At 35.4% G+C, this 25471-nt stretch overlaps 2 protein-coding genes across 11 annotated transcripts in view; one reads left to right on the top strand and one right to left on the bottom strand.

The window, feature by feature from the left end:
• Positions 1–21008, bottom strand: part of lrrfip2 (leucine rich repeat (in FLII) interacting protein 2) — a 45607-nt gene extending 24599 nt beyond the window's left edge. For 4 of the 10 annotated variants that reach the window (XM_073833699.1, XM_073833703.1, XM_073833701.1 and 1 more), the window contains exons 1-6: positions 20674–21008; positions 19588–19750; positions 5076–5162; positions 2880–2939; positions 1965–2018; positions 1821–1868 (exon numbers count right to left, since the gene is read on the bottom strand). In XM_073833699.1, coding sequence (XP_073689800.1) covers positions 1821–1868; positions 1965–2018; positions 2880–2939; positions 5076–5162; positions 19588–19701 — 363 coding nt within the window. In that variant the 5' untranslated portion in view covers positions 19702–19750; positions 20674–21008. The remainder of the gene's footprint in view (positions 1–1820; positions 1869–1964; positions 2019–2879; positions 2940–5075; positions 5163–19587; positions 19751–20673) is intronic. The other 6 variants (XM_073833705.1, XM_073833707.1, XM_073833706.1 and 3 more) reach the window with 3 other exon arrangements.
• Positions 21009–22940: 1932 nt separating this feature from the next.
• Positions 22941–25242, top strand: mrpl14 (mitochondrial ribosomal protein L14). Its single transcript, XM_073833714.1, has 3 exons — positions 22941–23013; positions 23252–23316; positions 24752–25242. The coding sequence occupies exons 2-3, from the start codon at positions 23258–23260 to the stop codon at positions 25116–25118; spliced, it is 426 nt and encodes a 141-aa protein (XP_073689815.1). The 5' UTR covers positions 22941–23013; positions 23252–23257; the 3' UTR covers positions 25119–25242.
• The last annotated feature ends 229 nt before the right edge of the window (positions 25243–25471 follow it).

Below are 25471 nucleotides of genomic sequence, written 5' to 3'. Positions count from 1 at the left end.
TTTTTTGGATTCTTTGATTAATAGAAAGATCCAAAAGCATTCATCTGAAATAAAACTATACCATTCAAAATCCTGGACTCAGTTTATATTTTTTGGGGGTGGGGGTTTAATAAATTAAATTATAATAAATTATAGAAATTAATACTTTTATTTAGCAAGCATGCTTTAAATGGATCAAAAGTGATGATAAAGACATGTATAATGTAACAATTTCTATTTCAGATAAATGCTGTTCTTTCTATTCATCAAAGAAACTTAAAGGTCCCATATTGCACACATTTCTGGAGGTTTATTTTAGTTGTTGATGTCCTTAAGAATATATATTTGCGGTATAAGTGCCAAAATCCATCTCAATATATTTTTACAGCTCCTTTTTTAGGAGCTCTGTCAAAAACAGGTCGATTTTGGCCCATCTAATTAATATTCATGAGCCTCTCTTCTGATTGGCCTGTTGTTTTCTGAGTGACGCACAGCCAGGCCAATCACAGGTAACTACGGTCATGTATCGTTGTAGCCGAACACAGAGCCATAGAGAGAGCCTAGCCTGCTGATACTCAACAGGATATTTCAGAATGATCATTAATGTTTTTTCTTTTTCAAACACCGAATGCAGTAAGCTACATAACTGTTGCTTTAGTAAAGCCCCTTTCACAATGCGCGCTGATTCTGGAAAATTACGGGAACGAGCGCTGTGTGAACAAAAGCCAGAACCATAAAGGCAGTGTTGTAGTGATGATGCACGTTATCATGCGACTCTTCACAACGAAAAAATACGTGGAAAGTGGAATGAAGCGGCGATCAGGCAGAGCCAGCTCCTCACTATCAGCACTGAAGCACAGTTTGTTCAGGTTAGTTTCAGTTTAGTGAAACGTACGCGTCACATTACATCTCACATCCAAACGTCACATGTCTTTATGGGCGCACAGATTCCGGAAAACAACTGTGAATGAACCAAATCAAACAACTCCGGAACAAATCATGGGAAACATTATCTGTGTATTTACCGGAATCGCTGTGTGAAAGAGGCTGAAGTTGACGTGCCAGTGGTCTCTTATATTCACGTTGTTCTGAAGCCTGTGCAATGATGTAGTTTCGACATCTATGGACTGAAGAGGGTTTTCTCCACTTGTTTCCGTGTTGTTGTTGCTTAGCAATGTTATGGACACGATATTGTCTAGGTTTGACAAAAGGAGGGTGGTACAGTGGTTGGTGCTCGGGGTGGTGACTGAAGGCGGTGACTGAGTAGATCGGACGTCACATCGTTACGGAAGTCACAGTGGCTCGTGAAAATGAACAGCTACTTTAAGCAGGCTGTGTGCAGTTTACTGTGGATTGACTGTTTTGAAACTCATATGGTAGTTACATAGCCCCTAGACCTCAGTTATCATGAAAAAAGCCAGGAAATTTCGATTTTGACAATATGGGACCTTTAAATTCTACTCCGCTGTTTTCAACATAATAATAATGTGATTTGAGTAATGATGCTAAAAGTTGAGCTTTGAAATCACAGGAATAAATTACATTTTAAAATATATTTGAAAAGAAAACAGTTATTTTAAATAGTAAGTTTTAAGTTTTGGTTAACAGTAGTTTTACTGTTTTTGCTGTACTTTAGATCAAATAAATGCAGGATTAGTGAACAGAACAGGCCTCTTTAAAAAAACATTAAAAATCTTACTGTTCAAAAACTTTTGACTGGTAGTGTAAGAACTATTTCACATCAGCTTGTGAGTAAGTTTTACTCTACACAGGTCTAGAAAATAAAATAAAAAAAATGTATGTTGATGAGAAAAATTTTCATCAAGTCCAATATGACACACCCTGTAACTTCCCACACTCCGGACTGATGCTGTGTCATCATTTAATCCCTGTTGATGACAAAATTAGGAGAAAAAGAGAATAAGACAGAAGAAAAAAAGAGGAGAAAGAACAGGAGACAGACAACAACATCAGGAGATACAGACCCGTCGACTGTGGCTACTGGAATGACGACCATGACGGGCCTTTTCTGTATCAGCCTGAGATGAACAGAATGAAGAAGAATTTAAACAAAAGAAGCTGCATGTTTTAGACTGGGTTAGTGTTAGTCTTCACCAGCAGTCCTGAAAAAAACTGATAGTCTACCACGATAAGACCTGTTCAGATTTCAGGGGATGCATACAAGCTTACTAGCAGCAATTTGACAATAGGGGCTGGGCAATATAGCTAAAAAACAAACCCTCCAATATTTTTAATTTTTTTATTTACATATATGCTTTTACGGATGAAGTAGTTAAACAGTAAATACCTAGCTTAAAAGTAATCAATGCATATTTTAAACAACATAACACTTAAATACATTAAATATGTAGTGCAGGGTTTTACATTAATTTAAAAAGTCATAGCTGCTATAAAACACCTCTAGAATTATTTTTAAAAATGCATTAAACTCACTGTGATATTCACAACATTACTTAGTATTGCCAGCAAAATCATGTCAAAGACATCAGAAACATATCACCCAGCCCATAAAGAAAAGGCCACACAAAGATACTCATTTTAGACTGCTAAAATTAAAATCCTGAGATTAAATTTATGGGTTTACCACTGTAATACAAACACACAAACACTAAAGCAAACAGATCATGTGCAAAAAACTCTCCCGAAAAAGTGAATCCAATGCTATCCTAACGGAATGCTATTTTTAAAGACAACAACAGGACTACAAGGGTTCCTTTATAAACCCAAAAGAGTACAAGTATTATTAAAAACATGCTTGAAAGCCACATACAAACAACTGAGTGTATGACAAAACAGCTAGCACACTCCCACCTGAAAGCTAGAATTAGTCAAAAGGCGAAAGTACATGCATGCCCAAACTGGCCTAATCTTTCTCATACCATCCATTGGTGGATTTGCCCCCATTTCCTGCTAGAGGAGGAGTGCTGATGGTAAGACAGCTGTGAGAGAGAGACAGCCACAAAACAAAGACAAAGACGTCTATTGCAATTAACAGTGGATTGTTTGGTACTTTTTTGGTGAATGTCTTACAGAGAAAAACACAAACACTTGATGAGCAAACCCATTAACATGCAATTACTCATACTGAAAGTATGTGCTTCAGTATGCAAACATATTCTTCAAACCTGTCTGTAAGTGTAGGACAACATCTAAAAACACACAGAAAATACTGACAGATACAGCTGACATCGATAAGTGAATCATTCACATGTGGCTGCAACCATTGAAAACATACTGTATTGTCAAAGGCCTGTTTCCACTTATGAGCTTAGTAAGGCAGCTAGCTAAATCTGGATTGTGAATCTGGAACTACTTGTAAAAGCACTCGTACTTTGTCTTCTCAACAAAAATGCTTGGAAAAGACAAGCAAATTACACAAAAGGCCATTCTCAAAACAATCCTTCTGCTTTATAACAAAAGAGGTGATAGTCTGTAAAAGATCAGGCATATTCTGAAGTAAATCTAGAGGCTCCAAAAACCTAGTGAGCTGCCTTGCCATTTACTGTCACATAGGCAGCATCCTAACTGAAATTGAACCTCATACATAGTTGAGGTCAAAAGTTTACATACACCTGGCAGAATCTGCAAAATGTTAACTATTTTACCAAATTAAGAGGGATCATACAAAATGCATGTAACTTTTTATTTAGTACTGACCTGAATAAGATATTTTACATAAAACATCTAGTCCACAAGAGATAATAATAGTTGAATTTATAAAAATTACCCTGTTCAAAAGTTTACATACTTTCGATTCTTAATACTGTGTTGTTACCTGAATGATCCACAGCTGTGTTTTTTTGTTTAGTGATGGTTGTTCATGAGTCCCTTGTTTGTCCTGAACAGTTTAACTACCTGCTGTTCTTTAAAAAAATCCTTCAGCTCCCACAAATGCTTTGGTTTTTCAGCATTTTTATGAATTGCATCTTTCAACAATGACGGTATGATTTTGAGATCCATCTTTTTACACTGAGGACAACTGAGAGATTCATATGCAACTATTACATAAGGGTCAAACACTCACTAATGTTTCATAAAGAAAAACAATGCATAAAGATATAACAACTTTTGAACCGAATGAAGACATGTACATTTTTCCTAAATATATATATTTTTTTCATTTAGTACTTCCCTTTAGAAGCTACAATAGATGCCTACATGTTTCCCAGAAGACAAAAGAAGGTAAATTTACCCTGATCTTCAAATTCAAAAAGTTTTTACCCTCCGGTTCTGGATGCATCGTGTTTCCCCCTGGAGCATCAGTGAGCGTTTGAAACTTCTGTAATAGTTGCATATGATTTTAAATGGATCTCAGTCATTGTTGGAAAGGGTTCAAATACACAAAAATGCTGAAAAACCAAAGAACCTGTGGGACCTGAAGAATTTTTGGACTGTGGATCATTCAGTTAACAACACAGTATTAAAAAACAAGCATGTATAAACTTTTGAATGAGGTCATTTTTATAAATTCAACTATTATTTTCTCTTGTCGACTAAATGTAAATGTCTTTTATGTGAAATATGATACTCGGGTCAGTATATTTACTCTTATTTTGGTAAAATAATTAACATTTTGCAGACTCTGCCAGGTGTATGTAAACTTTTGACCTCAACTGTAAGTGATGGACTTGGAACGGTCTAAATATGCAGCATGCCCATGTGTCATACTAATAGTGTTCAGCATATGGGAGACTAAATTCAGTATTTCAATAACATTTTGCTAATGACCAGTCGCAATGTATTAGGGGTTTTCCTTCTCCGTTAAGGATACATGCAACCCTGCATAAATAATGCTGCCAACTTTTTAAAACAGCTTCATGTTGAAAGTGTGTCTATAATGCATTACAATGCTACCAATGCAGGTCGTTTACAAGATTTTGGAACAGAGGATCAATGAAGAACAGATCTGCAGATCAAACAGACCTGACTGAAATGAAGATAAAAAGCATGTGGTTCTGGATTTGGGCAAAGACACAGGAAAGAGGTATGAAGAGAAACTGCACACTGGTGCAACTTCAGCATTAGACAGGAGGTTGGAGTGCCTTTTCTCATCCCATCTGCTCTGTAAGACTCACCTCTTTCTGTTGCCGCTCCAGTTCTCTCATCCGGATGTCCCGGGCCTCAGCTCGAGCTGCTCTCTTCGCAGCAAGTCTGGCCTCTGCCTGCACATGAGAGAGAGAATTTAACTTAATAGCCGTTGCATAAAAAAGTTTGAGCAGAAAGCACTCTGTCTGGACACTTAATGGTATCTTGGACTTGCAGTTTTAAAAAGGAGTCATTATTCTGCATCTGTTCTTTGTGAATTGTTCAGATAACTCACCGTCTTAGAGAATTGACTGATTACTAACTAACTTAAACATTGCAGGTTATTTTGTTTAACTGAAAATGAGTTCAGAATCACTGTTTTTGAAATGTACACATAGCAGAAAGTTCAAAATACTCATTTGTGTAAAGTGTAGTTAAATATATACACTACCAGTCAAAAGTTTTTGATTTTTAATGTTTCTTTAAAGAAGCCTATTCTGCTCAGCAAGCCTACAATTACTTCATGATCCAATACACAGCAAAACAGTTAAATTTTGAAATATTTTTACTATTTAAAATAACTGTTTTCTATTTGAATATATTTAAAATGTAATTTATTCCTGTGATCAAAGCTAAATTTTCAGCATCATTACTCTTCAGTGCCACATGATCCCTTAGAAATCATTCTAACATGCTGATTTGCTGTTTAAGAAACATTTATTATTATTATCATTATTATTATCAATATTTAAAACAGTCAAGTAAATTTTTTTTAGGATTCTTTGATAAATCGAAAGATCGAAAGATCAACATTTATCTGAAATTAAAAGCTTTTGTAACATTATACTCTATACCATTCAAAAACATTTTTTTGGGGAAAGAAATCATAGAAATTAATACTTTTATTTAGCAAGGATGCTTTAAATTGATCAGAAGTGATGATAAAGACATTTATAATGTTACAAAATACTTCTATTCTAGATAATTGTTGTTCTTTTGAACTTTCTATTCATCAAAGAAACTTTTTTTTTTTCAAAAAAATTCTCAGTGGTTTTTAGCATCATAATAATAATAAATTTAATATTAGAATGATTTCTAATATTTCTAATGACTTGAAATCACAGCAATAAATTACATTTTAAAATATATTCAAATAGAAAACAGTTATTTTCAATAGTAAAAATATTTCAAAATTGTACTGTTTTGGCTGTACTTTAGATCAAATAAATGCAGTGAGCAGAAGAGACTTCTTTAAAAACTATAAAAAGCTTACTGTTCAGAAACTTTTGACTGGTAGTGTATATCGAGAATTTTTTTATTTTTTATTAAAACTTTTATTTTGATCAAAAGTGACTTTAAAGACATACTGTTCTTTTAAACTTATTAAAAAAAAATTACCAAGCCTAAAATACAGAACTGGAATGAAACAAGTGCATTTTCACTGCTTTCTTCACTGTTACTGGCATTTTACACTGATGGTTCAAAAGTCAACAATCATGACAAGAATAGTTGTCAGACCTGTGGACAGCGCACATGCTGATGATATATATAAGAGCAGCTGGCTCACGGGACCCATATTCAAACCTGAGTCATGTCTCAGTCCCATTGGCCCTCTTTCTCCCTCAACTAACTGTCTCTCTACAGTCCTATAAATAAATGCCCAAAAGCACCAAAAAGAACATAAAAAAGAGTGGGAACAGTCATATTTTCCATGCAACCACACTTGGAAAAAAGCAACATCTTCATACCACATGGGTGGACATGATGCAAGTAGAAAGAAACCATGGCTGGGAGGGCATCCCTCTTAAACTTCACTGGACTGTTTAGAAAAACATTTAACGGCTTGAAAGGAGGCATTCAAGAGTCGCTAAAAAGGGTGTCCCGGGAAACCACACCTGTCTCTGTGACAACATTAAGCTCTGCAAAAAAAGCAGCCCACGCTTTTAGCTTTTTTAAATGTTTGGGTTTGCTGACATCAGGTTGGCTGACATGTTTTTGGAGGGTGGGGTTTGGTAATTAGGGGGTGTGGCAGTAGCAACAGGGGTGGTCTGATTCACATATACTGGAAGTACGGCTCATCTCTAACTAGGTGAAAAAACAACAAACATGATTCAGCAACAGCGTCTAATTTAAGATCAACACATACACAGTACACATGACTCCAGGTAAACAAATGCTGGATGACTTCTGACTATCACATTCCTCATATGACACACATGCAATGACCAGCTTACATTTCCTAATACCCTACACAATAATTAATCACATTACACTTCAATACATATATGCCTTGACAGATCGGACAGTGACTTTTGGAAAAGCATGCAGCCTGACAGCAAACATTTAAACAAGGCTTACGGCAAATCTTTACACATATAGTGAGGTTAGAGAGGTTGGGTTCTGTGTGTGTGCGATTCTTGTGTTCAGCACCTGTTGAGCTGTCTGACAGTTTGACCCGCTCACCAGAGCTGCTCAGCTGAGCCCAGTGTCTCCAGCTCTATCTATAGACCAGCAGAGCCTCCATCATGAGACTGCAAGAGGAAATCTGAGCGGGGGGAGACACACTTACTTCACAACCTCCAACACAGTCGTTTATTTATTAGAGAGACGGACTTACCGTATTCTGCAGAACAGGAGCTCCACAGGCGAATAGACAAATGAGATGACACAATAAAGCTTATCAAAGTTTATATGGAAATGTTTAAAACTGTTCTATTGCAGGTTACAATAAAATGCAAAGTGACTATATTTGCACTAGTTCGTTATTCAAAGAGCAGTCCGCTTGTTTATCATCTACTCAAAGCAAGTTTTAAGACTAGTTTCTAAGACTTTCTTTTTTTTTGGACCACTTGCATATCATAAAAAGGAAATGTTGTTTCCAATTATCTTGTCTTTGTGGACTGCCGGCAAATCAAAGCACAACAACTTAAGTCTATAGAAAACCTATTTTCACCACTAAGTAAAAAAGTAATTGTGATAATTAGATACAAACTCGCAATTGTGAGATAAAAACTCCTAATTCTTAATTTTTGTCTCTGAATTTCACATTTATATCTAGAATTAAGCAATATGCACTCACAAATGAGAGTTATAAAGTCAGAATTGCGAGATATAAACTTGCAATTCTGAGATGAAAACTCACAATTGACTTTTTTCTCAGAATTGTGTGATAAACACAATAGTGAGTTATAACATCAGAATTGTGTTATATAAACTCGCAAATCTGACTTTTTTTTCTCAGAATTGAGTGATAAACTCACAACTATGAGTTATAAAGTCAGAACTGTGAGATATAAACTCGCAAATCTGACTTTTTTTGCTAAGAATTGAGTGATAAACTTGCAATTTGCAAGTTATATCTTGCAATTCTGAGATAAATTCACAATTCTGACTTTTTTCTCAGAATTGCAAGTTTATATCTCACAAATCTGACTTTTTTCCTCAGAATTGCAAGTTTACACCACACAATTATAACTTTATAAAAGGCAATTGCGAGTTTATATCTCAATTCTGAAGGAAAAAAGTATAATTGTGTGAAAACAAAAGTCAGAATTGCTAGATATAAACTTGCATTTAGGACAGAAAAGTCAGAATTGTGAGTTTTTACCCTACTTTATCTCACACAATACTGACTTTATAACTTGCAATTGCTAGTTTATACCTCACAATTCTGAGAAAAAATTCAGAATTGTGAGGTAGAGTCACAATATATATATATTTTTAATACAGTGGTGGAAATGGGCTTCCATAAATGTCTGATTTATTTCCAAATGTTTTAGGAGTCAGATCTTTTCAAGAAGCATTCAAAAAGACTCAAAAGTTGCCAGTTTGAATCAGTCGAACAAATCCTTCACGGAATGAACTCACTGAATCCACTGATATCTCTTACAGCATCAACATCTGACTAACTTACTTTCAGTGATGTCTGATTATATTTAAGTTGACTGTCTTTTGGCTGATAAGTTAGGCCATTGAAACTACAAGTTACTTTACATAACTGATGTTTTTCAGCAAAGCCTTCATTTCAGCAGAATATGTAAACCAGCATGTGGATACCAGTTCATGTGTATTGTGCAAAAGCAACATTATATAGCCCAACACTGAACTGATCCAATGGACTATGGCCTTAACCACAAATGCACTTATATATATATATATATATATATAAAAAAAAAAAAAATAAAAAAAAAAAAAAATAAAATTAAGTTTCTTGAATGTACAAGTATTTTTGCACTGCATAAAGTAGGTGTGCACTTTGAATACTACATCTGGCATAAAAGTACTACAGTACCATGACCTATTTCAACCTCACATTAAACAGACTGCAGTGCAAGCCAGTAATAGCTAAAGAAATATCACACCTCGCCCTAGATACTCCAAGATGAGGGCACTATCTCATTCTGTTGCTTTGTGGCTAATGGACCATGCAAATCACTGGCCTCTGAAAGTGACGAGACCGGCCAGCAACATAAGTGACCTCAACAGGGGGGTGCATGGCTCAAATTCACCCCCAGTAACCCGGACCATGCATAGACTAATCAAACGGCATGCTTTCAGTCGAGAGAGATTTTTGTTAGCCATTAGGGAGTTTCCTCCGCAGCAGGCACAAAATGGGTGGATCCAAAGGCAGGTTCAATGAAACAAGTAGTTTTATGTGTGCTGTAGGTAGACTGTGATTCATAATTTTTGGACTGCATGGGTGGAGTGACTCCAGCACTTCTAGATACAGGAGTAGGACAAGTAGCTTACGAACGGACCGGCATGTAATTCAGCTTCTCTTAACTGTAAAAAAAAAAAAGTGTGAATGACTTATTGGATTAAAAAGTACATAAACTCCAGCAGTGCACAGGATAAGATGCCAGACCTCTCTCAGTGCAAGAATAAATCATCCTTAAATATTTAGATAATTAACAAACATCCTCAATCTGGCCGCAGTTTCACTTCTGCAATACAACTCACACCCTGTAGCTTTAGATTTTACTGCTTCCTCTTTTAAAATAGCCTTATATGGTCCATATTCAGGAGATATTGCTGCATGAATTTGCTTTTTCAGTGACTGTATCAAAAGGAAATGACTGCCTTTCATTTCCTTTATGTTACAGACTGAACAAACAGCTGACTATAAAAAAAATTGTATATATAATGTTTCAGGAACCTACTCTTGATTTCCTTTCCCTTACTAAACCGTAAGTCTTGTTATGTATATGAAATATAAGAATTGTCCAGGGCTCGACATTAAGGCTTGTCCGCTTGTCCGGGACAAGTGGATTTTTTTGTAGGACAAGTGGAAGAGAAAATTGGTTGTCCGACTGGACAAGTTAAATTTCAAACAAAATAAAATGCCATGTTAATTAACGTTATATGCCGTTAACGACAGAGCAGAACGTGCAGCGCAAACACCGAGTGGAATATTGAACAGAGAGCGCAGCGCGCCGACACACACACACACACACACACACACACACACACACACACACACACACACACACACACACACACACGGAACGGAAAAGACCTGCTCGTGAAGTTACTGTACGTTCACACCGCCGCCGACTTGAGCTGCAAAGAAGCTTTGGCCGCCCCGTCAAGAACTCTTGTCAAAAAGTACGAGGAAGCTTGTTGACGCTTTGGCCGCTCTGACGTAGCAGCATTCTGTGTTCGATCATGGGAGAGTGCGCGCGCGCGCGGCGCTCTCTCTCTCTCTCTCTCTCTCTCTCTCTCGAAATTGCGATAAATTAATCTGTGCCTGTGCGACCTCAAATTATATTTGGAAGCATTTGTGCGAGTGAGAGAAATGAGTGTGGTGCGACTCGGTTTCAAAACTGCCGCTAGCCTAACTACTGACTAGTAGTACAAGACTAAAAGCCTTGATTAACGTATAAGTTTAAGAGACGGAAAGACGATCGCGATAGGTTTGGATAAATCTTCAAAAAGGCAATGATGTCATTGAATAAATATGCACGCTGTACGTTTCAAAGTCAAAACGCTGCACGGATGTCTTCATATGAATGTATCTGACGGGAACAGACTGTCCTCAGAAACATGTCGTTTGCATTGTCATTTCATGTCTGATAAAACGGCGTTATTGCTGGTTTGTGTACAGCTGTTACTATGGAAACCGTAGTATTTCAGCGCTCCTAAAGCGCCCCCTCGTGACAAACAAATTAATTTTTATTTTCAATACATTTTTTCAGCTGTTTATGGTCAAATTATTGGAATTATCGATCCATGTGTAAGTGTGAAATAATTTAATTTGCCTTTTAAAAATCTATACAATTAAGTAATACTAATGTTATATATCTTATATAAATATAAGAAATTATATACTTGATTTATCCCTTTTAATGGTATAAAGGTTGAAATGCCATTGTATTAGATATTTTGTTTTTTGTGTCTGTATCTGAATTATAAATCATGTAATTTTATGGCTTAATATTCTACCGTACATTGTCCAACCACACTCATACTGTTCACTTAACTTGTGCAGCTCTTAAAAAAAAGGGTCATAAATTGCCTTAAATTGATATTTTAAAATTCTGCAGCTACACTAAATGGTGAAATAAAATTCTTTCCTTGATATTTGTTTATATTTGTGTATTGAAAACATTTTTGATTGACATTTAGACTCCTATCTGATTTTCTATATTTTTAAAAAATTTCCTTTTTTTATTTGGGCTAGTTAAATTAATTTTTGGGCTATCAAATTCTGATGAGTACCTGCCCGAAGGGCTACCAGAGATTTTGACATTTTGCGAGCCCTGAGCGGTCAATCATTCCCTGTCACTGAAACTGCGCTCCGCTTAACTTAGAACCGGACGTTTTTTCTCTCTCTCTCTCTCTCAACCAAACCCTGTTCCGGCGTTGCACAAACTGCAATTAGGGGTGTGTGAAATGACAATTTTATTTTTATTGTGGACAATTAAAAGGTTTCCACAATCTGCTTTTGAAGAAATATAGTATATTTCGTGCTACAGCGCACATTCTGTCAGATACAATTCTGCCGCCTCCGCGTCAATATACTATACAACGCGGCTCAGATAGCACATGTACGTCTGCAAGATGTCTGATAAAGATCTCTTGATCTGGAAAGCATCTGCTGTGTACAAACATCTGGCAGGCGTCTGTCAGATGTCAGTCAATCAGAATCGGCCATGAAGAATCAAGATCGGTGCATAACTAAAAAGAAATTGGGTGCTCCTACATTTTTTGGGATGCTCCTAACTTTTTAAAGTTGGGAGCACCAGTGCTACCAAGTAAAAAAGTTAATTTCGAGCCCTGCCTTACACCAACAGCACCATATGAGTTCAAACGGGAATGAAAATTTGTAACCAAATGGAAAGATGAATTCGACTGGGTTATTTATGAAGACGGAGAAATGTTCTGTGGCGTCTGTCGGATAGATAGTTTTATTTTTTTTCACCAAGAGTCACCACTACATCTGGTGATACACTGTGCACATCAGCGTGCAAAGTATTACTTTGTATTATACTATGAGTCTGGAGATCCTTCTACTGTTTCTTTCTACTTCTACTTCTTCCTTTCTACTGTTTCAACTGAATTGTATTAATATTGATAGTGTTTGGATGCTTTCAATGAATTCTGCATTAGCAAAACAAAAAAAACAAAAAATGATATTATAAATCTTTACCCGGACAAGTGACTTTTGTGCATGGACAAGTGAAACATAAATTTACTTGTCCGAAGGACAAGTGCCTCAAAAAGTTAATGTCAAGCCCTGATTGTCCATTTTTATTTTATGGTGCATTTAAAGATGAACCAAAAAAAATGATCATGATTAGTGAAGTTGACTAGTTTTAGGGATGGCGAAAACTAAAAAATTTCTTGACCGACCACCGAGCCTCATTAGCCGGTTGAAACCGGTTAACCGATTAGTTTAAAATATGGTACGCTATTTGAAATAACAGCCATTTCGAGCCGCGCCTGCAATTTCGCAACTCTGTCGCATCTCTCTGCCGCTCTGCCTCCCTCACACACACACACACACACACACACACACACACACACACACACACACACACACACTGCCACTCACGTCACTTTTTAAAAATCCCCTAGGATATTATTTTTGTTGAAATTAAACAAACGAGTAAATTACTATTTAAAAAATTTGTTGTTAGTAGTACTGGACCAGAATATTCAAATCGAATATTCGTTCGGTGGGTTGGCATTCGATTTTAAATTTTGAGATTCATTCCTTGTTTTTTTTTTCATACACCTTGCATCCCCCGCAAAACGGTTCTCATTTGCGCTTAAATATGAATGAAGAAGATCAGACTGCTGCGCCACTAACACAGAAACAGCAAAAAAAAAAAAAAAAAGAGAGAGAGAGAGAAAGAGAAATTGAGTAATATTTGAGAGACACTATAAAGTACAGTCGGGCCCACTTAAATGGTTTAAGCAAAACTAGGGCTGTGACTGTCGTAATGACAACTGCGCCTCTGCTTTAAATGCACGCATAGGCTAAAGCTGACCGCAAAGCCCCAGCAAAAATAATTACCATGAATGTGTCGGGGAAAAAGTAGGGAGATATTTGAGTTATTTATTAAAAAACTAGTATTTGACACAAAGATGAAGTTGACGACCCTGATGCCATTTGCTCATTGATGCGGCTTTAATACCTAAATGCATATGCATTAGGCCTATAGCTATTGGAAGAGTTTTGTTTTCGATTTGAATTATTTAAATTATTTTTTTTACAGTTTCGGATGATATATTAGTCTTACCTTTATGAGCAAAAATGAAGTTTCACATAGCGCTGGCTGGCGCTTCCATGTTCTGCAAAGCGTGCTTATATCTATGGGTTTTAATTGAAATCGTGATGACTTGGTCGTTACTTTAAAAAACAAAAACTTAAATTTAACAAATAAAAAGTGTTCCAAATATATGTCTAAATTAACCTAAATAAACGAAAATAAATGTAATCACTTTGCTATTAAAAACAGCAGCTGTGCAATGGGGAAGAGAAAGAGAAAACAGACCGGTTCCAGTCGGACTTGGGCCAGTAATTCTGATGAGCTGTCGGAGAAGGTCCGGGCGAGGTTTTAGTAATGTTTGCAACGAATGTTTCTTAAATAGCCGATTTAACATTCTTATTTAGGCTAGATTCATATTTAAATGTATTATTTATTTGATTTATTTTAGCGTTTTGTAGGCTGATTGTTCACTGACGGAAGTGCTCAAATAAACACGCACGTTTGTTAATAATGTTTGGGCCTCATTTATTTTGGGTTTCAACATAATATACATAGGCTGTGTATTTTATATAGGCTTATATACACAAACGTTATATATAATGTATATATATATATTTATTTATAAATAATTTAGATATGAATAATTTATTTATATATAAACACCGCGCCATTTTTTTCGTTCTTCTTTTATTTAAATAGCCTACCCTTCACGGTGCCAGTAATTACTGTGCTAATTTCTGATTTGGGAGTGATTTGTTTGTTAAAATTTTTTAGGCTACCTTATTAAAAGTGTGTTTTGTATCACTAGCGCGGTGTCCGTTCATGAAGCGTATAAGCTCTGCCTGCGTGAGGCGCGTCGCATCCAGCAATGTTCTATTACAATTTATTAATTCTGAACGTGTGGTGTGTCCATATTGCACCAAAATGCAACACTGCACTCCCTCGGGTCCACAGCAAAAATCGTTTGGATGAACTGTTCTCGACATAATAAAAATGCAAACAGAAAGACATACAGAGATTCCTGCCTTTATTAGAGAGAAGAATATGTTCAGCCCCTCCCACCGAAGCTTCGAAGCTCAAAAAATGGTATTCGGACCAGCCCTAGTTGTTAGACCGTTGTGTTCTTTTGTGTTGACATGCAGATGTTTGGATAGGCCTATTGGCCCATGTGCGCCGTTGCGCGCAAAGTTTGTATATTTTAAACACTTCCGAGGATAGTGGCGGTCACGAGTCACTGGCACGGTTATTTTGGGGGTCGTGAGCTGAAAAGTTTGGGAATCCCTGGCCTAATAGACTGCAACATGATAAAACCAATGGATAAAACAGGCACCTTCAGAATGCGTAAAAGATGCACCGGCACTTTTTTTTTTTTAACCGACTACCGACAACTTTGACCGGTTAACGTTGATACGGTCAACCACCGGTCAAACGGTCATCGGTTAACATCCCTAACTAGTTTATCTACATTTTTTTTGTTTTGATATTTTAAGTGCCAGTACTGTAATTAACACACTGACAACATGCTGTGCTTTAGCTAATCTTGTTGCTGTATCACAGCAACAAGAAATGCATACATGGTTGCACACATGGTTATATAATGAACATGACATACAAAAAAAATAAAAAAAATGCAGACATCGAGTTCTCGCACTCATGATTTTGTATCTGGCTTAGCGACAAGGTCATCCCATTTGGTTACACGAGGGCTTTGTAATTATAAATTTGGGTCATACAAGTTAATTTCAGCTGGAACGGTCCCAAAGCACAGCACTGATAGCAGTCAGAGTTTTCTGCTTGTGAGAGTGATGGGCTCACACATGTGTGCTGCTAAAAAATCTAAGACAAGTCCATACTGGCTGCTCCCTGCTCAAGCTGTGAGTCAAACTTCATCAGCTGCAGCTCTGACTGGCAGAACCTGAACGTCAACATATCGACACATTGCAAGAGCTATGAGGGACTGACCAACAATATAATGCAAATCCTAACTATTCAGACTTAGATGCAAAGATTAGAGACATAGCAGACATTCGCCTTTAACCCCATAAAGCATAGTGTATCATATTTAATACGTTAATTTCTAAGGCCTCCAAATGACCAGCATTATCAAAATCTCATAAGAGGGATCATACAAAATACATGTTATTTTTTTAGTATTGACCTGCATAAGATATTTCACATAAAAGACATTTACATATAGACCACAAGAGAAAATAGTTGAATTTATAAAAAATTACCCCATTCAGAAGTTTACATATGTTTTTTTCTTAATACTGTATTGTTACCTCAATAATCCACAGCTGTTTTTTTTCTTAGAGATAATTGTTTACAAGTCCGTTGTTTTTCCTGAACAGTTAAACTGTCCCTCAAATTCTTTGTTTTTTTTCCCAGCATTTTTGTGTATTTGAACCCTTCCCAACAATGACTATATGATTTTGAGATCCAACTTTCCACTCAGGAACTCATATGCAATTATTACAAAAGGTACAAACACTCACTAATGCTTCAGAAGGAAAAACAATGCATTAAGAGCATCAGGGAGCATTTGAACCTTCTGTAATAGCTGCATATGAGTCTCTCAGTTGTCCTCAGTGTGAAAATCCAGATCTCAAAATCATACAGTCATTGTTGGAAAGTGTTCTACTACACAAAAATTGCTGAAAAACCAAATAATCTGTGGGAGCTGAAGGATTTCTCTGAAGAAGAGCGGGCAGTTTTACTGTTCATGACAAACAAATGACTCATGAACAACTATCACTAAACAAACAAACAAAAAAAAAAAGCTGTGGATCATTCAGGTAACAACACAGTATTAAAAATCAATGTAAACTTTTGAACAGGGTCATTTTTATAAATTCAACTGTTATTTTCTCTTTTGAACTATATGTAAACATCTTTTATGTGAAATATCTTACTCAGGTCAGTACTAAATAAAAAAAAAATAACATGCATTTTGTATGATTCCTCTTATTTTGCTAAAACAATTAACATTTTGGAGAATCTGCAAGGTGTATGTAAACTTTTTACTTAAACTGTATATCATGACAACTTTTGTTTATGTGCATTTTATATAGTCTGTTATAATGTTCTCATTGATTTACATTATAAATCCAGAATTTCAAAAATTTGGCCATATAAACAACAATTGAACCAAATTGCATAGTTTTGCTCAGTTTGGGCTTCTGAATAAATCTGATGTGCTTTTTTTTTTCTTTCTTGAGTATGAGCTCAAAATTCTCCCTATTTGGGCCATAAAAGCCTGATGCATCAAATACGATATAAAACACCAAATTCAGTCAAATCATTTAAACTCAGTTAGGATCCCCATTTGAGATGTCACAACAACACACCCTCTCTCAAAACACCACCCTTCAAAGACATGCCATCAAATCCAACGTCAGCAAACCCAAACAGGCACAATGATTGACAGGTGGAGAGTGTTTCTGATTACAAGGTGTTGGCTGCTACCCTGAGTCTTTTTTGCTGTTTACAGAGCCTAAGGCTGACACAGAAGCAGGTACACATATTCCTGGGATATTCTGCGTATGGTATTTCAAAAAAGCAAATCGTAGTATTCTCCAATGCCTTTGATGGAGCCATTCAGAATGTGTACAATGACAGGGAAAACACTGTTGCTATGCAAATAAACCAAACACACTGAGAGTGGTTACAGAATCAACATCTGACTCATATACTGAACTGAAAGTTATCAAAGCTTTTAGTGATGTCCGGAGTTTTGTTTACGTAAGGTTTGTGAAACATAATTCTGTATCATCACTGCTTATTCATAAGACAACCTGTATTTTGCATGCAGCTTAATAGGGTTGGGTCATGTTGTATTGTCCCAAGATCATCTAAATATAAATAATTTTACAAGCTGATTCACTTACAGCACCTTTTGTACTTTCCAATGTCTTTAATAGGGCATACCAGCTTGGCTTGCATACAGTGACAGTAAAGACATTGCCCTATGGTGTTTTCAAAGATTAGCTCATCAATTATTTCATTTCTGCCTGTTGTTTTAAATCACTATGACTTTTTTACTGCGGTAAACAAAAGGAGAAAGTAGGGATGCACCGAATATTCGGCCACCGAAAATTTTCGGCCGAAAGACTTTTATTACCGAAACAACACGGCCGAAACAGTATGTTGACGCAAACAGAAACCGCAGCCTGCACGTGCTTGTCTGATGTAACACTAGTGCGGTGTGGACATATTTCAGTATATCTGAGAAAGACCCATGGATAGCGATTTGCAAAACTTGTAATGCCGAAATTTCAAGAGGGGGTGTATCTGCAGTCGTGCACGCAGCCAGTGATGAGAGCAGAGAACGGCGCATTGTACGCAGACAGATGTAGCTTTCAGTGAGTGAAAAACAATGGCTTTACGTTGGTGTTACGTCGCAATAATTTAAAGATATGTCTTTTCTATATACTGTATTTTTATAAATATTTATGTTTTAAACCGTGGAGGTGAGCCAATGAATATCACACAAGCAACGTGAAAACTGCGCAATATGTTAAAGTGAAAGTAAAAACTGACTGTGCTTTCAGCATCTGACATGCAATGAGAGACGATTATACTTCATATGCTGATATTAATTTAGTCCCCTACTATTGTGTAAGGGTTGTTTTTTGAAAGACTTAAAGCTCTTAATTTGATGAAACTTCAAAAGGCTATCCATTGAATAAATATGAGCGCTGCACGTTTCAATGTCATTTGCTGCGCTGCTTTGTTTACCATTCTGATAGCGCCTCCTGCTGGAAGAGAAAGACGTAGAGTTGTAAATGTGAACTGATGGATCCACAAGATAATGTGTTATAAAAATTTAAACAATTTAAACAAAGGCAGTAAAGTATATGTTATTTAAGTAATATAATACTTGATTGATAATAATTGTTTAAATTAATATAACTTATTTATTCTTTGAAACTTTAATATTAATTTATGCAATTGCAATGCCTTGATTTTAGTAAAATTAGTACACAGTCTTAGTCATAAATGCAATGGTACTAATAATTGGCATAATTCTTTCTGTGTTTCGGTTTTCGGCCTTGGTTTCGGCCAAGAATTTTCATTTCGGTGCATCCCTAGGAGAAAGTCTACAGAATGGCAGTCAAACTTAAAAAAGGTTTGGCATCAATAAAAGTAAAAGCAACTGCTTTGTAAGCTACAGTAAAGGACATGTTTAAGCAAATAATGACTGAATTTTGGTCCGTTTCTAACAAAGCATGACTATTTGTGACCCTGGACCACAAAACCAGTCATAAGGGTCAATTTTTTTGAAATTGAGATTTATACATCATCTGAAAGCTTACTAAATAAGCTTTCTATTGATGTATGGTTTGTTAGGATAGGAAAATATACAACTATTTGAAAAAATGTGCAATCTGAGAGTGCAAAAAAATCTAAATATTGAGAAAATCACCTTTAAAATTGTCCAAATGAAGCTCTTCAAAAATGATGTTTTGACATATTTACAGTAGGAAATGTAAAACATATTTTCATGAAACATAATCTTTTCTCAATGTCCTAATGATTTTTGGCATTTAAAAAAAATCGATAATATTCACCCATACAATGTATTGTTGGCTATTGCTACAAATATACCTGTGCTACTTATGACTGGTTTTGTGGTCCAGGGTCACATTTTGTCTGTTCATTTGCTTAACGGTCCAAAATCACTGTATGATTCTGTTGTACATATGCATAATTAAGTTGTTTTGGTTTGTAACAACGACATCAGGGTGAATTTCTGTGTGAATGCCTCCTTTATTGTGGTTACAGGAAACCACCAGCCACAACATGACACGAGTGAGATATACAGGGGTTGCAGGTGAACAGCTCTTACCTCTCTGGCAATGCTGCTCAGAGCTTCATCCTCGGCTGAGAAACGGTCTTTAATCGGGGCCCGTTTTCGTCCTGATCCTGGCGTCCCCATGTTAGCAGCAACTTCACAGTGCATGTAGAAAACACTCAATGAGATGTCTACAGTCTTGTTTCCCAAAGGTGGTCTATTTGTGTAAAATATAACCTTAATGAAGCATTTTCGGAGACAATAAGCAATCTAACAGACATGCAGAGCAAAATGCATTGGCAGTGCTTTTTGTTTCCTATGCAGGTCTATTAGACTCAACTCAGCATCTCAGCATGTTATTTCATAAAACATTTCAAATGTAGGCTAGATAATGTAGGTTAGATAAGCCAGGCCTCTTACACTATCTCACACACCCACAAATAGAGGCTTTAGTCATGTGTATCTGGACTCAGAGCTGATTAACACCAGGCACACAACCGAACCTCATAATATAATATGACAAAGCAGAGAAATATCACAGGCACGGAAGACTATTGTGTTTAGCTTGATCCTTCAAAAAAAAAGCAGCCTCATCCGTTCTTATATCATATTTTGTCAGCTAATTAATACAATGACATTTGCACATTATTACATAAACAGATGATACCTAATGAGAGCAACGTTAGTTTTCCCAAAGCATTGTGCGTACGATACCATGCTTGTCTTATGTATATAAATCGTCTTAATTGTATTTAAATATAAACAAACCTATTAATAACCATCTATATTTATATTGATATTTCTGCTGAGGCGCTAAATATAAACCAACACTCATTCAGCTGCGTGACAGACTAACTTAAAGCACTTTATTTTCAAGAAAACACATAGTGCGCTTCAGTATTAAACAGATTTAGTATCCACCACATAAAGCTAAATAAATTTAAGTATTATGAATTCAAAATGTGCGAGGTAAAATTCAATATTTGTGACACTAGTTAGCGGTTAGCTTGCTAGCTTGTCCTCAAAGACATAAAGTGTGTAAATGTCACTCAAGCCTGGTGCCGTTAATTCCCACATTACATTTTAGTGACCCGCCTGGACTTTCATGACAGTTGGTTTCCGTAAGTGCCGGTTTCTTACCGTTTCTGTTCGTCGCTATTCCACTCGAGACTCGGGTCGGTTCTGACTGACTGACTGGGACCCGGGCGCGTTCCCGCTGACCAGTGAGAGCGAGTGCGCGTCACGTGCGCGCGGCCGTTTGAGCGAGTGCGAGCGTGCCTGCGTGACAGCCACAAACTGACACTGTCCGTCACCTCAGACTTTCCTTAGAAAAAAGCTCATGTTATTTCACAATAGGCTTGAAAGCAGCATAACACAGCTAGTATCAATTTAAGTTCTTTTACAAAAGACCGTAAATGGCGGGAAAAGCCGACACACGCTGTTAATGCTCGTTCCTGAGAGTCTGAGGTGTTTTTTCCAGCTTCGCATTGAAAGTCCCGGATGTTGGAAAAGAGGCGTGGCATTTGAACACGCCTAGACCAGCTAACCCTAATTTAATTGACTGTAGAAACAGAAAGCTATTCAGATTGTAGATGTCTTTGTGTATTATTGTTTATTTCCCCTAGTATATGATTTGTTATTTAATAATAATAGAAAGTCCTCACCCTAAATCTTATTAATTTACTTTAATACCTACGATAACCATAACCCTAAACACTAAACTGATTCTAACCATCTTTCATCTAAGCAATTAATCCCCAACCCAAACTAACCTCATCTCTAACCAACTAGTAGACAATTTGCATTTTTTTTTAATCTAACAGTGATATGCTGTTAATATCTCGTTTTATTTTGGGATAACACATTTTTAATGATAAAACATAATAATTTCTAATTTCTTATGGTTTTTTTCATACCACTACAGAATTCAATGTTATATTTGTAGTTCAATAATGACCTCTAGCTGTTGATTTCAAAATATTTTCAGGTTATAACAGACATTAGAATGTGAATGAAAGAATGAATGAATGATATGAGGGGCTTATATTGTGTATGTGAATTATTAAAATTGTAAACAATCAATTCTACTTTCAGCTGAAGTTATTTTTCAACAGGAATAGCCTATAAAACTTTTTATTTTGCACTTACCCAAAAGCTCTCTGTCTTGCTTTCTGTACTCTTTTGTATTTTCTGTATTTTATCAAATTAAATTATTTGAAATAATCATTTAATTAAAATCATTATAAAATATCTCATTACTGACTGCATCTATATGTATATATGTTTTTGGCAAGTTTGCTCCATTGATATCAAGACCCACAGCTGTTATATACAATGGTCAAATGGATAGAGCCCCAAGCCTGCATAAAGCAAACAAATAATGAGACATATTAACACAAAAATAAATAAAGAAACACATGATTTGATAAAACAAATACTTTTTTTTTTTTTTTTACTTTTTTTTTATTAGAACGTGCTATTACAAATACATTTTTAAATAAATGTCTTCCTTAATGTATTTTTGGATGTAAATAATAATTATGCAAACAGACATGTGTGGAAATAAATAAATAAATAATATACCAGTCAACTGTTTTTGGACAGTACGATTTTGAAAGTTTTTTTTAAGTCTCTTCTGCTCACCAAGCCTGCATTTATTTGATCTAAAATACAAAGCAGTAATATTGTGAAATATTTTTACTATTTAAAATAACTTCTTTCTATTTGAATATATTTTAAAATGTAATTTATTCCTGTGATCAAAGCTACATTTTCAGCATCATTACTCCAGTCTTCATCACATGATCCTTCAGAAATCATTCTTATATGTTGATTTGCTGTTCAAGAAACATTTTTTATTATTAATATATTTATATTATTATTATTAAATAAAGCTTGGTGTCTTTAAACTGAACAAAAGTGATGATAAAGACTTCATAATGGTACAAAAGATTTCTATTTCAGATAAATGCTGTTCTTCTAAACTTTATATTAGTCAAAGAAACTATAACATTATAATGATTTATGAAAGATCATGTAAATGGAGTGATACTGATAAAAAATCAGGTTTGAAATCACAGGAATAATTTACATTTTAAAATATATTTAAATAGAAAACAGTTTTTAAATAGTACAAATATTTAAAATTGTACTGTTTTTGCTGTACGTTGAATTAAATAAATGCAGGCTTGGTGAGCAAAAGAGACTTCTTTAATAAAACAACAAAAACTTTTGACTGGAAGTGTAAATACAAAAAATAAGGGGAAGGGGGTAATCCAAAACCAATTCATTAATTTAAAAATTAATTATATTTGTTTTAATGATTTTCCTGTACAGTGTGTTGCTATTGCGGTATGTATCCTCCAGCGTTGCAGGTGGCGCGAATGAGCTCAGTTCGCTGCCGTTGAAACAGAGCAAGCGTCGCTTTGTTATGACGCAGATGCGTGCGTGACATTGGTGTGCTGTGAATGATCTGAGCAGGTATTTTTAATAACGTTATTTATTTACACTATTTAATATCAGTTTACAAGAACATTTCGACCAATGTTAAGAGTTCATCTGCTTATCTTGCTTGCTTTTTAACAGATAACATGAAGCAGTCAAATAACATGCGAAGTGTCGATAATATAGCTACCCGTTATTAATAGAGAAAAGGTTTCTAAAATTATTGCTGTTGCTATTATAACTAGTTTTGATTTTGCCTTGTTTTTAATGTCAGGTCAAGATGGCCCTGTCGTTTTCCGGGGTGATTTTGCCCAAACTGATGCAGCAGAGGGCTTTCAGGTGAACAATTTCTTCATTCTTGAGGTTTTACTTCAGTTTTGAGGTTTACATAATCACGGAAGACATATAAGGGGATTGTTATATGTATTTTGGGGGTTAATTTCTACAATAATAATCATTTATAATCACGAATAACTGCAGGAATTGATTGTTTTTGAGATTTAGGGTTAACTAATATTTATAGACTAATTTCCACACATGGTAATTCAAATGTTTTGTTCTCAATAAATGATTATTGATGCAGGTTCTCAGGAAATATGTGACATATGTGAGCCATTCTACAAAACTGGTTCAAAGTCAAAGTTGCGAGCATCTTGAAAAAATCGTTTTCCACAAATTTTGTATGTAGTAATTGTGCAGTTAATTCTCATATTGTATTTTCAGAAACTTCTGGAATATTTGTTCCTTCCCAAAATTTGTAACTATCGAAAACAGTAATCTGTAATTTATTAAGAAGGGTTATATTGACCTACTGAGATTTTGCTTACATTTTCCATGTAAATATAGATATTTTTCTATTTCATTAAACAGTTTTCAGAGGTAAAACAATTACATTTTAACAATATTTCAAATGTGATTTATGAGATTTGTTGTATTTTTTTTATATTTTTTCTTTATAAAAGGCAAAAAGTGAAGGATTCATTAGTTTGAATATACACTGAACCAAACACTATCATAACGTCTTGGTTGGTAATTCAGTGTACTTTCGGCTGTGACTGCACATTTTCGGTAGTTTTGGTAGCGATCAAAATTTTAACCCACATATTAAAATACAAAAAATTTTAATAACTAAATTTAAATAAAGTTTAATTATAGAAAAATGGTGTTCGGCAGTTACATTCTTCAAAGTTACACAAAGATTTTTCATACTTTTAAACACATTTACTTTACTAAACACATTAAAATGATGGGCCTATCTACTCACACCTCGTAGCTGAGAGGAACACATGATCATTTCCTGCTCATAAATGTAGGGGTGTAGTTAAAATCTTTTCAACAGGAAAAGTTTCATAATTTAGAGAAAATGTAAAATATTAAATATTTAATCAAAAAGATATTTTTAAAAGCAAAAATTAATAAATTGAAATTTAGGGAGTAGGGTTCACCCACCTCCCAATTGCAAGGACCCATTAAATAATGACGTTTTATATATTAAGCTTACTGATATTTTAAATATTATTGTGGGTTTCAATAGATAATTAAAGAATCTTAGTAAACATCTAGGATTTAAATACTTAAATGCTTTTTAAAAGTGTTGTTTTTAATTGGTTGCAGTTTGCACCAGTTCTGTAGAATGGCCCATATACTTTTCTATCAGCACATTATCATTCATCTAAATCTGTTTTTGTTTAAATGTATTGCCTTATTGTCATAAGCCATTTTAATGACCTTACATGTTCTCAACAAATCCCATCATCTTATCATCTGACTGCAGTGTCTCAGCAGCTGTGGCCGCCATTCAGAAGTTAACACGCGTGAGAGTGGTTGACAACAGCGCTCTTGGAAACGCCCATCACCACCGTCCACCAAAAGTCATTCACGTATACACCAAGAATGGAGTCGGTAAAGTGGGAGACAGAGTCTTACTGGCCATTAAAGGACAAAAGAAAAAAGCTCTCATAGTGGGTCACAAGATGCCCGGAGCTCGAATGACCCCACGCTTCGACTCAAATAACGTGGTTTTGATTGAAGAGAACGGAAACCCTACAGGAACGAGAATAAAAACGCCTATACCAACACATCTGCGCAAAATGGAGGGAGAATATTCTAAACTGTTAGCCATTGCTCAGCGATTTGTTTGAATTGGTGTTTCTGGATTTACCTATCTTTGTAAATACTAAAAATTGTTCATGCCATTCAGAAAAAATGAGCTTTAATGCTTACTTGTGGAATCATTTGTAATAAAAATATGTGGATGACATACTATTTAATAGTCTGTGCTATAGTTATTCACAATGGCCTTTTTTATTCTGAGACGGTGTCAAAAAACAGAATTGCAAGGTGTAAACTCAGAATTCAGAAAAGTCAGAATTGCAAGATTTTATATTGTGCAATTGTGACTTTTCCCCCTTAGAATTCAGAATTTATATCTTGCAATTCTGATTGTTTTTTGACTGAATTTTAAGGGGGAAAAATAAGAATTGTGAGATAAAAA

Source organism: Garra rufa, chromosome 2 (genome assembly GCF_049309525.1).
Source record: "Garra rufa chromosome 2, GarRuf1.0, whole genome shotgun sequence".
Classification (NCBI taxonomy): domain Eukaryota; kingdom Metazoa; phylum Chordata; class Actinopteri; order Cypriniformes; family Cyprinidae; genus Garra; species Garra rufa.
This window is presented reverse-complemented; position numbering and strand designations above follow the sequence as displayed.

Excerpts from the sequence above, each read along its gene's own strand:
- mrpl14 (XM_073833714.1), top strand. The coding sequence starts at position 23,258 with ATGGCCCTGTCGTTTTCCGGGGTGATTTTGCCCAAACTGATGCAGCAG. Across the intron at positions 23,317-24,751 it reads ATGCAGCAGAGGGCTTTCAG|TGTCTCAGCAGCTGTGGCCG; the intron begins GTGAACAATTTC and ends ATCTGACTGCAG.